The 15,760-nt window shown below is 41.3% G+C and overlaps 1 protein-coding gene across 2 annotated transcripts in view; it reads right to left on the reverse strand.

The window, feature by feature from the left end:
* Nphp1 (nephrocystin 1) overlaps positions 1-15,760 on the reverse strand; it is a 61,213-nt gene that overhangs the window by 33,083 nt on the left and 12,370 nt on the right. Inside the window, exons 4-9 of one of the 2 annotated variants that reach the window (XM_075962100.1) lie at positions 15,262-15,386; positions 10,599-10,803; positions 8,128-8,229; positions 6,951-7,063; positions 5,573-5,615; positions 4,646-4,730 (exon numbers count right to left, since the gene is read on the reverse strand). In XM_075962100.1, the coding sequence (XP_075818215.1) occupies positions 4,646-4,730; positions 5,573-5,615; positions 6,951-7,063; positions 8,128-8,229; positions 10,599-10,803; positions 15,262-15,386 (673 nt within the window). Of the gene's footprint in view, positions 1-4,645; positions 4,734-5,572; positions 5,616-6,950; positions 7,064-8,127; positions 8,230-10,598; positions 10,804-15,261; positions 15,387-15,760 lie in introns of both variants that reach the window. The other variant, XM_075962099.1, reaches the window with a different exon arrangement.

Raw genomic sequence — 15,760 nt, forward strand, 5'->3', positions numbered from 1 at the left:
TGGCTTACATTTTAAGGATGCCACAGGGAGGGTGACGAAAAGATGAATACTCAAGGGTGAGATTCAGGGTTCTGGGGATGGCTCAGTAAGCAAAGCACTTGCCATGTGTGTTGTGGAATAATCTCTTTGTACACTGCAAAGATTTGTCACTCAGACTGGTTTAATAAAAAGATGAACGGCCAATAGCTAGGCAGGATTTCTGAGGAAAAGAGGATGCTGGGAAGAAAAAGGGCAGAGTTGCCAGCTGACAAGAGGAAACAGACATACAAGAAATGAGGTAAAAGCCATGAATCACGTAGTAACACATAGATGACTAGAGATGGATTAAGTTACAAGAGTGTTGAAGAAGAAGGCCACTTGCTCATTTCCTGGCAGCTCAGACCGATAATAATCACACAGAAACTCTATTATTTAAATCACTGCTTGGCCCATTAGCTCTAGCTTCTTATTGGCTAACTCTTATATCTTAATTCAACCCATTTCTAGTAATATGTGTATCACCATGAGGTCGTGGCCTACCAGCAAAGTTTCAGTGTGTCTGTCTCTGGTGGTGGCTCAATAGCTTCTCTCTAACTCTGCTTTCTTCCTCCCAGCATTCAGTTTAGTTTTCCCCACCTAATTTAACCCATTTCCATTAATCTGTGCATTAACACATGGCAGTGGCTTACCACGTAAAGTTCTGGCATGTCTGTCTCTGGCAGCAGCTCCATGGCTTCTCCTAACTCCTCCTTCTCTCTCCCAGCATTCAATTTAGTTTTGCCTACCTACCTCTATTGCCTGTGCAGATCTAAGACAGTTTCTTTATTAACCAATGGTATTCATAGCATACAGAGGGGAATCCCACATCATAGGAGCTACTTAGAAACAAGTCTAAACTATCAGCTGAGCTTTTGTTTTCTTTCTTTCTTTCTTTCTTTCTTTCTTTCTTTCTTTCTTTCTTTCTTCCTTTCTCTTTTCGTTTTGTTTTTTTCAAGACAGGGTTTCTCAGTAGCTGTGGAGCTTGTCCTGAAATTCACTCTGTTGACCAGGCTGGCCTTGAACTCACAGAGATCTGCCTGCCTATGCCTCCCAAGTGTTGGGATTAAAGGTGTGCCCTACTACTGCCTGGCTTCAGTTGAGCTTTTGTAATTAATAATAAGTCTCCATGTCATGACTTGGGAGCTGGCAGAGGGATAGAAAAGTCCACCTACAAATGACACCAGACATTTGCCCATGTATATTCATGTAAGACCTGAAAAAGCTTTTAAAAAGGTTCTAAACACACAAAAATTGAGAAAATGCAGTTTCCTATTCTTGTGTCTCTCATGCTTGCTGCAATACAGAGACATATCTCTCAGCAGTTTCCTGCGTGCTTGAGCGGCCAGTGCACCATGGACTAAGCCAAATGGTGGGTTTCAGATTTTGTTCATGTAGACAGAAAAGGTTACAGATACGCAATAAAGCAGGCTCAGAAAGAAAAATCTCTAAACAGGTTACAGTGTGTTTAACAATGTGTATAGGCCTAAGGGAAAAAATAGGTATAGACAGTCATAGAAAAGTAGTTTAAAAATTCGAGGCCAGCCTGGTGTAAAAGAGCTAGTTCCAGGACAGGCTCTAAAGCTACAGAGAAACCCTGTCTCGAAAAATAAAACAAAACAAAAAGAAAAGTAGTTTAAAAATAATAAAGTCTTTAAAGAGAGAGAAAAGTAATACAAAAGGAGAATAATCCATGTAGAGATGGAAATACACAGGGAGTCTTGATCCTGTATGTTATTATGTTGTTGATGAACAAGATATAGCTCATAATCCAATGAGACATTAGACTATGGAAACTGCTAAATTAAACCAACCTACATATTTGAAGATGTCTTAACTTCAAAATGGAAGTAAAAAAAAAACCATGTTGTGTTAGAGAAGAGGCTATGCTTTTGCTTCCACAGAAAATAAAAGGATGTGGATTCATTACAGATTAAGAGATCAGATTTTAACAGGGGAAACCTCCTCAGTAACAGGGGAAGAAACCAAAAAAAGGACTACAGGACAGGTAACTTGTAAGCCGATTCCTTGATATGGGAACAGCTCTGAGGTGAGATTAGACATGATAAATCTTGTGGGCTCCAGAGTCCTCATGACTCATTATACATTATTATACATGCCATCCTTTCATATAACATGAATAGAGATTTATATTACAGTTTTATTATACAGTACAAACAAATTATAAAGTTGATAGATACCTTTTACCTGCTCAAACATAAAACAAAAAAATCATCTTTAACTGACTTGTGCACATGCACATTCTATACTTGTGTTAATACAGATACGTATGGTACTTTTGAAAGTTTGTGTGTTTTCAGAGTAAGGGTATCAGACTAGCAATGGGTAGCCCAGGTGATCCAGGATCTCAGAGTGCCTTCTGTTGCAGTTTCCTCAGAATTCTGTATCCAGAACAGCTTCAAGGCTGCTGGCTAAGATGGTCCAGCTTCATAAACTAGTCTAGTCAGTACTTGACCATCATCCTAATAGTCTTAGGGTCCCCCAAAGATGCCAACATCCCCAGATATCAGGAAACAGTATAAAGAATGTAACATCCATATCCCTAAGAGATGGGGTGGGTAGTTTTTTGGTCATTCAGTGGGTTATAGAGGTTTGTCATCGTTAAGTGGGGGTTGGTTTCAAGTTGGTTTTGGTCATGGCCAGGGAAAAACTTGAGAAAATAAGATTAGATTCAGGGATCTCTTTCTGAAGAGATAAGGGGGGATATAGTATAAAAATGATGGCATAAAATGATAGAATGCTGAGTCTACTTTTGAACAACCACTAGTCTCATATTTTACATTGGTATGGATTTTGTATACAGATACAAATTTAAGGCAATTTTTGTTAGAACATACTATATAGACATTTCCACTTTTGTTTAATGTGTTGTACATATACAGTTCATTTAACAATGTAACAAAGTTCTAGTCCTTCAAAGTTATTACAAACTATTTTGGATAATAAAGAAATATAGGTTAGTAGCTAGAAACCCATTACAATCAAATTTGTAGTCATATTAGGTATGTTTTTAAAAATCAGAGATATATTTTAGATAGACAGGTGATCTTCAAATACTTCAAAGGCCTACAGAATATTTAAAGCATTTAAAATGTTTTATTAACATAGAGCTTTTCGTGAGAATGAAATATGTCTGCTCCTGGAAACATCAATTTACTTCAGAAAAGATATTAGACATCAAAAAACCTCTAAATGAAGTTTGTTTTCATTGTGGCAAGGTTAGCCACTGGGGGGGGCTGTTCTTACCTTGACTTCTGACAATATGCTGTACAAACTGGACAAGCAGGTACAAAGGAAAAAGACTGTCTAATTTTGCCAATAGAAGGTGAGACAGTCCTTCAAAATTCCTGCTTTACAGAAAAGTTTGTTAGATATTCTAGACCTGTAGGCCTAAGATGGATGCCCTAATGCTACAGAGGAACCTGGAGTGATTGTCCAGGAAGACAGATATCTCTTTCATTTCTATAGTTTTGGAAGTTGTTTGATCTGTACTTCCTGTTTATTAAGGTAACAATATATCTTTCTGGGGTTTTTGATGGAGTTTAAGACTAGATAGTCATAGTTATAGTTTTCCTTAGTTATGATAGAAGGTAAATTAGGCACAGAGCTTTGGACTCATCAAGACAGGATAGATAATGGGATATTTTCTCCAAATATGCCAAATACAAATGAACTGGACACTGTAAATATAATCCTTACCTGATAATTGTTCTTGTTTATAATTTTATTATGTTAGAGTTAAAACCCTTCCTTTACACAAAAAGGGGGAAATGTTGATCATTTGGTACACTGTAAAGATTTGTCACTCAGATGGGTTTAACAAAACACAGCCAGTCGGTGGTGGCATACACCTTTAATCCCAGCACGTGGGAGGCAGAGGCAGGTGGATCTCTGTGAGTTCAAGGCCAGCCTCATCTACAAGAGCTAATTCCAAAGTTACAGAGAAACCCTGTCTCAAAAAACAAAAACAAATAAGCAAAAAAAGCTGGATGGATTCGGGGTAGAGAGAATGCTGGGAAGAAGGATAGAGTCACTAACTGACTAAAAGGAATAGACATGCAAGAAAAGAGGTAAAAGCCACAAGTCACATGGCAACACACAGATGATTCAAGATGGGCTAATTTAAGTTATAAGGGGTAGTTAGGAACAAGCCTAAGCTATCAGCTGGGCTTTTATAATTAATAAGGACTCTCCATGTCATGATTTGGGAGCTGGCGGGGGGGGGGGGACAGAAAAATCCACCTACACGAGCATGAGGACCTCAGAACACAGGCAAGAGCCAGGTGTACTACAGCAGTACACACCCGTGGTCCCTGTGCTTGAGAGCAGAAATGGAGGAGATTCCTGGAGCTTGCTGCCTAGTAAGTGTAGCCAAACTAAGTGAGGGGGCCTTACCTCAAAAAATACAGTAGGAAACAATTTGGGAAGGCAAATGGTGTTCTCTGGCCTCATCACAAAGGAACACACATGCACATGCAGGTGCATAAACAGACACACACATAGGAGGGGTAGATTTAGGATCTTCAGCTTGTTTTGACAATAACAGAAAAATTAAAGTTCAGCTTTGACTGCTTAACTACAAGAGTGGAGACGGAAAGCCCCGTGTTACCTTCATCCAGCAGCTGGGCGAGCAGGGACGGCCGGAACCCTGCAGGAATGGCTCCCATGGTGGCTAACGTTTCAGTCGTGTTTATCTGCTGAAGAGAGGAAAATGAAATAGACTTGTTTTCATTCCTCTCTTCGTCTGTGTAATACCTCAGCACCATTTCAATCATAACCCAAAAGAGAAAAATACAAAACACAGCCTTCGAGGTAAGAAATACTGCAGTGTCGCCCCCAATTCCTCGAGGGTGACACTCACCATGAACCCTGGTCTCTCTAACGAATTTGATCTTCATAGTGACTAGAGTACAGAGCTCTGAGTTCTACGCTGGCGGATCCACGGCACATGTGAACAAATGGTCACTAGTGCATCTGAACCACACCTTGGAATTGACGGATGCTTTGCACGTGTGAACTTCTGCCCGCCCACACACAAGCACGTCCTTGTAATGAAGGGAGGGAGTAGAGTCAGGAAGGCGACTCGGTACGCTGTTAATGGAGATGGCTTAGGGGCTCAGAGGAAGGATTTTCTTATGTTATATGATTTCTTCATACAATTATGGGCCATTTCTTATTCTGATGTCTTTTTTTATGTTTTTCAAATAGCTGAAATCTAATTTTAGTTTCCCCAAAATGACAGAAGACTCCCGGAGGAACACAGGATAATCCCAAGCTCTTAAATCATATCACAGATGAGATGCTCTACTTCTCACACAGAAGGACCTAAAGAGAAATGCTATTTGGATCATGTGCCCAGCAGGCAGGAGATGCCTTATGCTCGGTATACCTTGCATCTGCTATGATCTCTGCTGTCCCCCAGTCTCTATTCTGCTCTGAACTCAGTCTGAACTACTAAGTAACAAACCAAATGTATCTTACTTGCTAATTACGTCACTATTATTAGACAAAAAACACGAGACAGTTGATAACCAACCTCTGAGAGGGCTTTTCGAACAGCACTCCAGTGAGAGTCAGTTCTAGGGAGACAAAGGAGCAAGGTCAGCGCAGGGACCAGGTATGCCTATTCCAACAGGGCACCCAAAGAAGTATGTAATCATCAATCAGTTTTGAAAACTAAACAGTTGTCTTAAAGAGGAGGCCAAGCTAGAACTAAATACCCCAAAAATCATTACAAAATTAAAGTAGCAGCACATGTCTCCATTTCATGAAAGTGTTGAATTTGTAGGGGAAAAGGGCCAGCCAGAGAAGCCCAGCTTGGCCCTGAAATCAGAGCCAGTGAAAGAAACACATGCTGGCTCAGACATGAGCCAGTGAAAAGAATACTTTAACCCTGAAACCAGAACCAAAGAAATACACCCTGACTCTGAAACCAGTGCCAAAGAAACACACTTTGGCCCTAGAATCAGAGTCAGTGAAAGAAACAAATTTGGATCTGAGATCAGCCATCTCTGCTCCTGACCAACTAAACTATCCAATCCCTGAGCAGGGAAAACCAATCCCTCTTCTCCCTGGGAAAATTCCACCCCTAAGAAGCCATATATAAGCCCTGTGCCTGTTCAGTTTGTGGCTGCTCTTCTTCCCTCTCTGGAAGAGGCAGCAACTCTCCTAGATGCTTCCCTTCCTGGAAGAGGCAGCCACACTCCTGGATTCTTCCTTCCCAATAAATCTCTTGAACCAGGTTTGGGTGAGACCTTCTTTCACCAGAGCAGGGCTGTAACAGTTTGGCCAGAAATGTCGCTGGGGAAACCTTCCTCTGGCAGAACAGAGCTGCTACACTTTGGAGTAGGGGAAGGTTTGCTACACTCCAGAACACTGGAGCAGAGCTGTTATGTTGGGGAAACCTTTTCCTACAGCAGGGCTGTAAGCTGCTACGCTTACTGTGACCTGTGCTGCTCCATGACTCCCAACTGCTGACTGCCGACTGCCAGAGCCCTCGTCCACCCGAGCTGTAACACTCAGTATTCTCCGACTCCCAACTGCCAGGATCCCTTTCCATCTGAGCTGTGACACTTACAGAATTATTTATGATAGTAAAAATAAAACCAAAAGTTTCTGGGGCTGGAGACGGCTTACTTGGTAAAATGTTTGCCATGCAAGTGTGGAGACCTGCGTTCAGTTCCCTAGAGCTGACATAAAAAGCCAAGCGTATGCACTGATCTCAGAGCTGGGGAGATGGAGACAGAATGGTGCCTGGGGCTCAGTGTCCATGAAGCCTAGCCCAGTGAGCAAGCTCCAGGTCCCAGAGAGACCCAGTATCAAAAAGCAAGGCGCATGGCTCCACGCATGCGTGCACACACGCAGGCAGCACAGGCTTCTTTATGCTACCCCACTGCCCTCTCCCACCTCGTTACCTCTGCTTTACTTCGGCTCCGTTCGCAGTTTCATCCACCACCTCCACATCCTCTTCGCTGCCCTCCTTGCTGCCTTCTTCACTCGATTCTTGTTTGTCTTTTTTATTATATGGCTGGAAAATTGAGGACGTGCAAAGTGAGTGTCAGGCAATACAAAATCAATCAACAAAAGTACCAGGGTTTTAAAGAAGACCTGTCATGGATGAGAATACTTGTATGTGATGGGGAACACGGAACACGTGTTTGCGAATTTCACTATTTGAAAAAAATGACAGGAAGGAATGGTAATTTCAAAACTTGGGAACCTGAGTCAGAAGGATCATGATATCTGTTTATGTTAGGTGGAATTTAAATTAAAAATTAAGAAAAGGATCAGTGAAAGTGCTGGAAGAAGATAATCATGGAATAAGAAAGCCCTTTTCAGAAGTAATATCAAATGTAAAACCAAAAGTCATGAGTGAACACACTGGCAGGTTTACATAACAAAAATACACACAGCTGGAAGTCAACAAAAATACCAGACACAAATGTCTGAAGGCTAACATCTTCATTAATAACATAGCAGCTGTTACATATATATAAGTAGATATATATATAAGCATATATATATATATAAGTACATATATATATATAAGTTACATAGATATAAGAAGAAAACAAGCAGTTTAATAAATGCAAGCAGAACAATAATGAGATTGGTTTTGATTACCACAGCCAGCACTGTCAAACATACAAGAAAACACTCCCAGGGGATGGCAAATTGGTGAAATAAATCAAATCCAAAAACGACTGTGTGGATTATCACCACAGCAGCTGCTTGCTCTCCATCTCCCCATCTCAGTGCTGAAAGAATTTCAGACTGCAATAATGGTTACTGAGCACTGGGGAGGCTGAGACAGGCAGATCCCCAGGACTTGGTGGCCTACTTGGCAACCCAGTGAGAGACGGTCTCAAAACTAAGATGGCCGGTACTTGAAAACAGCACTAACCCCCATGGCATCTTCATGATGGGAGTGTTCCAGAGTTCACGATGGGGGCCCAGGAGGCCGGCAGTTAATACACAGCACTTCCCCTACTCACCATGGCTGCTAACAGGTCAGAAGTACAGCTCCACGCCTTATCACCATCAGAACAGAAACACTTTGTAGCAGGAAAGGCACAAATGAGCAGGACTAACCTCCAAGTAGGTTCTGGGAATGAGACCCTCATTCCCTTCAGCATCCTTGGCCAGCCACCAACCATCAGGCTTTTTGTCGATTATGTGGAGAATGTCCCCTTTCTTAAACAAAACAAAGTAGAAACTGAACAAGAACTCAGTAACCATGAACAATATTTCATTATAAATGCTTCAAAATATGTTCCTACTAAAGTAAAATAAGCAAATAAGCCTTATTAATTATTTAGTCCCATTTGAAAATAAAGTCTATAACACTCTACTACCGACTCTATGTGACTATAAAAGAATCACTTCATTGGCTACTTAGCGTGCACACACACACACACACACACTTCATTGGCTACTTAGCGCACACACACACACACACACACACGCACTTCATTGGCTACTTAGCGCGCGCACAGGCACACACACACACACACAAAGCTCATATTCAAATGAGAAGCACCTCTTCACTATTTTGTGTGTGTATGCGTGTCTGAATGTTTTGCCTGCATGCATGTCTGTGTACCAACACATGCCTAATATCCATGGAAGTGAGAAAGGGCTGTGGATCTCCTAGAACTGGAGTTACAGGCTGTGAGCCACAATGTGGGAGCTGGAAACCAAACTGTGTCCTCTGTAAGGGCAGCAAGTGTTCTTAACTGCTGAGCCATCTCTCCAGCTCCTTCACTATAATTCTGAAGGTATCATGCTATGCCAACACTTTGATTATTACATAAGAAAAATTGAATTTGTGACTCTCTCTTTGGAAAGTATTTTTCAGAAGCACCATGTGAATCCTTGAGGAAAATCAGTTCTGTGAAATTAAAATTAAACCATATGTTGAAGCAAAGATAATACTTCTCTAATACATATCCCAATTCACATTTTGAATTACATTTATCCACACATAAAAATATAATCCACCAGCCAGGTATGGTAGTACATATCTTTAATTACAATACTGGGGAGACAGAGGGAGGTGGATCTCTTGAGTTTGAGGCCAGCCTAGTCTATATAGTGAGTCCCAAGCCAGCCAGAGACACACAGTGAGACCATGTTAAATATACACATATATACATGTGTATATATATATTCCATTTTTGGGTTCTTTTTTGAGACACGGTTTCTCTGTGCAACAGCCCAGGCTGTTCTGCAACTCATTTTGTAGAGTAGGTTGGCCCTGAATTCAAAAAGATCCACTTGCCTCTGCCTCCTGAATGCTGGGATTAAGGGTGTGCACCACTACTATCTGATATATATTTCATCTTTGATGATCTTAGAAGCTCTACAATTGAAGGTATTGAGAAACAAAGTCTTTCTTAGAATATACATTCTGTCCAATACTGATGGCATTCTTCAGAGCTTAAAATAATTCTATGAATTAAAATGTAAATATATTGGCTACATAATACACTTACGTCATATTTGTCATTTAATTTTGGAATTTTATAACTATAAGGACTAAAATTGGCATATTTTTTAAGACTCTCAACTTATATTCACAACAGAAAGCTGTAAGCTTCTTTAAAAACCACAACTCCAGCTGGAGAGATGGCTCAGCCATTAAAGGCTGGGCTCACAACCAAAATTATAAGAACCACACATCTAGCTGGGTGGTGGTGGCACACACCTTTACTTCCAGTACCCAGAGGCAGAGGCAGATGGATCTCTGTGAGTTCAAGACCAGCCTGGTCTACAAAGCGAGGTTCAGGACAGCTAGGACAGAAAAACCATCTTGAAAAACAAGCAAAATACACACACACACACACACAACAACAACAACAACAAAACAAAACAAAAAAACAACAACAACATAACAAAACCCCAAAACCCACCAGTCTAAGTCAGGCCAACTTAGTGGGGAAGTGCTTGCCTAGCATGCATAAATCCCATGACTTGCTCTCCATCACTGAGAAAGCAATCTATGAGTTTATTTTCTCACCCTCCTGCTACTTATGTATGCACAGACCAAGCATAAGTGACTGGAAGGAAGGTCTTTTGTTGACAGGGGAGAAGGGGAGTGTGTATTTTGTTTTTGAGACAAAGTCTCACTACATAGCCTTGACTGGCCTGGAACTCACTATGTAGACCAGGCTGGTTTTGAACTTACAGAGATCTGTCTGCCTCTGCCTCCTGGGTGCTAGGAGTAAAGGTGTGTGCACAGTGCCAGGCTACTGAAGAACTGCCTCTAACAACATGAATCATGCCTATTGTTTCAACCTACAGGATCTGCCTGAGTTGAGTAATTTCATGTATGCCTCAATTATAACATGTACCCTGAATTAGGAGCTATAAAATTACAGCTATTTTGAAAAGAAAATCTTTAGAAGGGGAAATTTTAATAAAAGAACCTCCTATGAGTGCTACTTCCAAGTTATGGAATAAAGAAGGTTTATTCTCAGGACTGTGAAGGGCAAGTATACAGCTCTCAGGAATTTCTGTTAGGGATGCGCTTGCCCTGGCTAGGCTGCAGACTAACTACCTACCTTAAATGTCAGGTCCCCAGCCTGCTGAGCAGCGAAGTCCCCGAGAGCAAAGTACGTGACGATTTCTGCTTGTTTGGGGGAGTCTTGTTCCTGCTTTTCTTCCTCGTCTCCTTCTGATTCTTCTTCCTCTCCACCGGTGTCTTCAGTTTCTTCTTCATCTTCTTCGGTCAAGTCCTCATCCTCTTTGTCACTGTGTGTCTCGTCTCTACAAGAAACAAGTCTATCAGTGGGATACATGACGTCACATCCAGGCACAGAGTGAGTAGAGAAAGCTTGGATGGACAAAAGCTGCTCCATATTTGGAGCTAGAAGGAAAAGGACGTAGTAGAAGAATGTGGATGAGAGTTTCCACCATCGAGTTGACCTCTAGTTGGCTAGAAGGACTTGGGGTGAAGAAGCTGAGGCGCTAGACTGTCTTCTAGCCCTGGAGTCGTCCTGCACACACAGTGCTCACAGCATGGGCCCTGTGTTTCAATTCTGCCTCTACCCATCTCTACCCATCCTTCCTTGAACAATCTTGGGTTAGATTAGTTGGTTTTGTGTTTGTAGTGCTGGGAATCGAATCAAAGGCCTTACATATTTTAGGAAAATGTTCAACTAGTAAGTTACAACCCCAGTCCATGGCCACTCACAATCCTCTGGCCTTAGCCTCCCAAGTGTGGGGTTACAGATATGTGCCACCATGCTCAGAAAGAGCTGCAATTATTTCTCGTAAGAAAAAGAAACCATGACTTTTTGTCTTTGTTGATCTGACTCTTTGCTTATCTGTTCTCATTTTCATGGCCTTTTTGTTCCTTTCTTGAGTTTACTTGGCTCCTTCCTTCTTCGGCTTCTTAATTTGGAAGCTCTAACAACTGATTTTCAATCTTCTTTCCAAACTACTCATTCCAGCTAAGCGTTTCCCCCTAAGCACCACTTTGGCTGTAGGTCACATGCCACATTTATTTTTATTCCCACCATGTTCTAATTGTCACTGCAATATTTTCTTTGGCTCATGAGTTATATTTAAGTGTTTGATTTAATTTGCAACATTGGTGATTTCTACTTCTTTTGTCATTGAATTTTAACATAATTCTAAAATTTCAAACAACACCCATGACATAGATTCAGTTCTTTGAAACACAGTGACAAGTGTTTGGGGCGCCTGCGGTTCACCCAATTCACAAGCGATGGATCCTGTGCACTGCACTTTGTTGGGCGCTGGGTCACCGAGTTTCAGAGCAGCATGTGAATGCTTGCCCAATGGGTCTCCTTGAGACAAGGCTGGTGGAGACGGTCTCTCACTCAACAAGGATCAGCGGCCCTTGAGATAGCACAGAGTGTGCTGGGACCTGCATGCTCTCTTCTGTCCCATAATATTGACGATTCTCTTGGCAGGTTTTTTTTGTTGTTGTTGTTGTTTTGTCTTGTTTTTATTTTCACTTCATCAGTCGCACATGGGACAGATATGATCACTTCCAGAAACATTTTTTTTTCTCAAATGTTTTCCCCTAAAATTCTTTGCTTCTCAGGTTTCTTTTTCTTTCTTTCAGGTTTCTTATCTATAAACACCAGCTGTCACCCTAGACCCTGGGAACTTTTCTGATTCAGTGCAAGTAGGACAGGGGCAATAAAAGTTAACAGGCACATATAAGGAGGCAACAAAGGGGACATTAACTATGTCTCTTAATTTTGGGAAAAAAACATTAAGATGGAAAAAGAGTGCCTTATCAAAGCTCACCCTCTGTAGAAAGCTTAGGCATGCAGGACCCTTTTGTAGGACAAGGCAACAGTTGGAAGCATTCGAGCTAACTGTATGCAAGCAGCTTATGGTAAATTACCCCCATTTCTGTAAAGATGCTTTATTAAGCTTTGAATGCTATTGTTGTTCTTGGGAATGTGTGCTCATGTCTATTCCATGATGTGCCTGGCTTGATATTTGGCCAACCTAACAAAATGCTCAGCATTGCTTTTGGTTTAAAAGTTGTTTGCCTGTAAAAGTTGGGGAAAAAATATTTGTTTTTACTGGAGGCTAATGCTGAAGGGTAGGAAAAACATACTTACTTTTGAAGTATAAAAAAGATGGTTTGAGCTATTTGGAGTGGGCCACTTGTGCCAAACTCATCCGGTGGGTGGACACTTCTTTGCACCGATGCCCCTTCCTGGTCTTGGGACCTAAACCCCTCTGCGGTGGGGTCAGCAGCGCATTGTTTCCTTGGGCACAGAGGTCTATACCATCTACACCGATGTTATCAGTCAAGGTTGCTGAGAACCATGGATTAATTTCCTGACCTACAAGCAGTTCTGGCAACCCTGGCTTTAGACATTCGAGTCTATGTTATTAGGGTTTTTTTCCCCTACTGAACTTACTCTTCTATAAACACAAAATGTCCTTTGTTTGTAGTAAATACTTTGGGCCTAGATGTCTACTTTGCCCGGTTAAGTAACTAACTCCCTTACTTAACTCCCTTACTTAGCTTTTCTTAGCATTTGCATGTAATATATCTTTTCACTTTTCCTTTTGAAGTTATCTATAATTTGTAACTAGTGTATAACTCTTATTACCAGTACACATATGTAGGTCTACAGAAAAACAAAACAAAACAAAGAACCCCAAAGCCAAGGCCAACCTGACAATCTCTTTTTCAAGTGGAACACCAGTCCACTCACCTTTGCTCTAGCTGTCTAAGTGGCCACCTTATGTCTAAGCATGCTACCCTTTAGTTTCCTTTTGTCTCATGTGCACTTTTTTGTCTCTTTTTCTCTTTAAAATTTTTTTGTTTATTAATATTTAGCATTCCACCTTTTTGTTTATATGTTTTCCTAATGTGTGTATTATAATGTAATCTAAACTATCATAGTCTTATCTACATTAATGTTTTATCATCAGCAAAAATAAAAGAATCTCAAGCTGATAGAATTACAGTCAACTCCTTTGTACCAGGGTTGTGCTCGTACAGCATATGGCCAATCCTCACTAGCTTTAGCTTCCACATCTGTGCATCTGTTCGCTTGCTAAAATAGAACAAGCTTGTGTAGTACTATGTGCTCAGCTGTGGACTTCCCAAGGCAGCAGCAACTGCGAGCGAACAGTGCGCAGTTCCACCTCTGGCTGACCACAGCCACATCGTCTTCTCCTTCGGCTTTCCATGGGTGAACAGGGGCCTTTGCAGTCTGCTTAGCATTATGTCTTCTTCCTTTTTGTGGTATCACTGTGTTTGCTGCTTAAATGTCTCCACAACGGGTTACCAGAGTGTTCGGAGAGTTTCTAAGTATGAGAAAGCTGTTTGCCTTCAGAGAGGTACAAGGGTTAGACGTTTCACGTGTAAATTACAATTCTGTTGGATATGGATTCATGTTAATAAATCTGTGTGTGTGTACAAGCGCATGCTTGCATGCTATGTCTTTAGACAGAAACACATGTAAACAATCCTGTGTATTACTCTGTTGTTGAAAACAGTGTGGATAGAAGCTTACAGGAATCTAAATCTATAAATCCCATGAGTATAATTACTTAGTAATCTCTAAGTCAGTGTCCTTAATAACTTTATAGAACATAGCTACTGCAAATAACAAGACTTGACTATCGTGATGCTAATTTTATGTCAATTTGAAATAAGTTAGAGTCATCTGGGAGGAAGATTAGGCTGTAGGTGGCCAGGCAGTGATGGTGCACACCTTTAATCCCAGCACTTGGGAGGCAGAGGCAGGTGGATCTCTGTGAGTTCGAGGCCAGCCTGGTCTACAAGAGCTAGTTCCAGGACAGGCTCCAAAGCTACAGAGAAACCCTGTGTCGAAAAACCAAAACCAAAGTCAAATCAAAACAAAACAAAAGATTAGGCCGTAGGCAAGCCTGTAGGACATTTTTTTAACGAGTGGTGAAGGGCTAGTCCACTGGGGCTGGGATCCACTGCCTAGCCTTAACAGTTGTTTCTAATGGGAGCAGAAACACAACACTGGCTACTCTGTCATTCTCAATATTAGAAAGCAAAAAAAAAAAAAAATCCTAGAATGTTTGCAAGTATATCCATTGTTCCACCTAGAGTTCAGTGTAAAAGGCTGGAGAACAAGCTGGGCATGGCAGCATATGCCCATCATCCTAGCCCTGAAACAGCTGAGAAAGGAAGACTACAAATTCAAGACCACCCTGAACTACACAGCAAGACCCCATAGCAAAGAGTTGAGGAATAGCATTTGAAGAGGCTCAAAAATTGATTTTTTTCTCTCTCCACAACTGGGTTTGTTTATACCTACAGGACTTTTGTTCTGTAATTTGTAAAAACTATTATTAATGTTCTTTCCAACAAAAAAAAATATACATGTTTCTGCTTTTAATGTTCCAACAACATTCACATTCTTTGAAAGAGGGGGTCATGTAAGTAGACAACCTAAACCACTTTCCTTCTTTGCATCAAGCCTTGCTTTAAGGTGGCATGCGCATTTCCTAACAGTGGATTATTTAGCTCTTCAGTCTAGTGCTCCAGCTAGAATACAGTCTGAGGGCAGAGACTAGGATGCCTCTTAGCATCGCTCACAGGAGCTAAGACATTTTGGAATCCCCAACACACATTTAATTGCCTGTAGTGTTTTTGACATTTTTTGTTCTTGCTGCTGTATGTCTCTATTCCTAACCAGATATATATTATATATATATGTATATGACTTAAGGAGGAAGGGAGCATACTTGAGAGTGTCCTTCTTGCTGACGCCCACAGCAAGCTCCTGCAGCTGACAGGTCAGCTTCTCCAGAAGACTGTACTCCTCCTCCTTTCTCTTCTCATAGTTCCCGACAGGTGCAGATTCATCAGCCTGTGAGAGAACAGGGACCTGACTCATTGGAAAACCAACCCCAGGTTCCCTAAATATATTTAATTTCAAAGGATAACCACAGGGCTAGAGAGATGTCTCAGTGATTAAGACTGCTTACTGCTCTAGAAGAAGAAACAGGTTTAATTCCCAGAACCCAGGTGACAGCTCGCAACTGCCTATACTTCCAGTTGTAAGGGATCCAATAACCTCTTCTGGTACCCAAGGGAACTGCAGGACATAGCAACACATATAGCCAGGCAGGCACACATTCGTACACACAAAAAAATTCTTACAAAATAATAAAAGAAGCAAGTTGTTGAGGTGTATACCTTTAATCCCAGCACTCAGTGGGCAGAGGCAGGGGGACTCTGAAT

The sequence above is a fragment of the Microtus pennsylvanicus genome, chromosome 2 (genome assembly GCF_037038515.1).
Source record: "Microtus pennsylvanicus isolate mMicPen1 chromosome 2, mMicPen1.hap1, whole genome shotgun sequence".
In the NCBI taxonomy this organism is placed as follows: Eukaryota; Metazoa; Chordata; class Mammalia; order Rodentia; family Cricetidae; genus Microtus; species Microtus pennsylvanicus.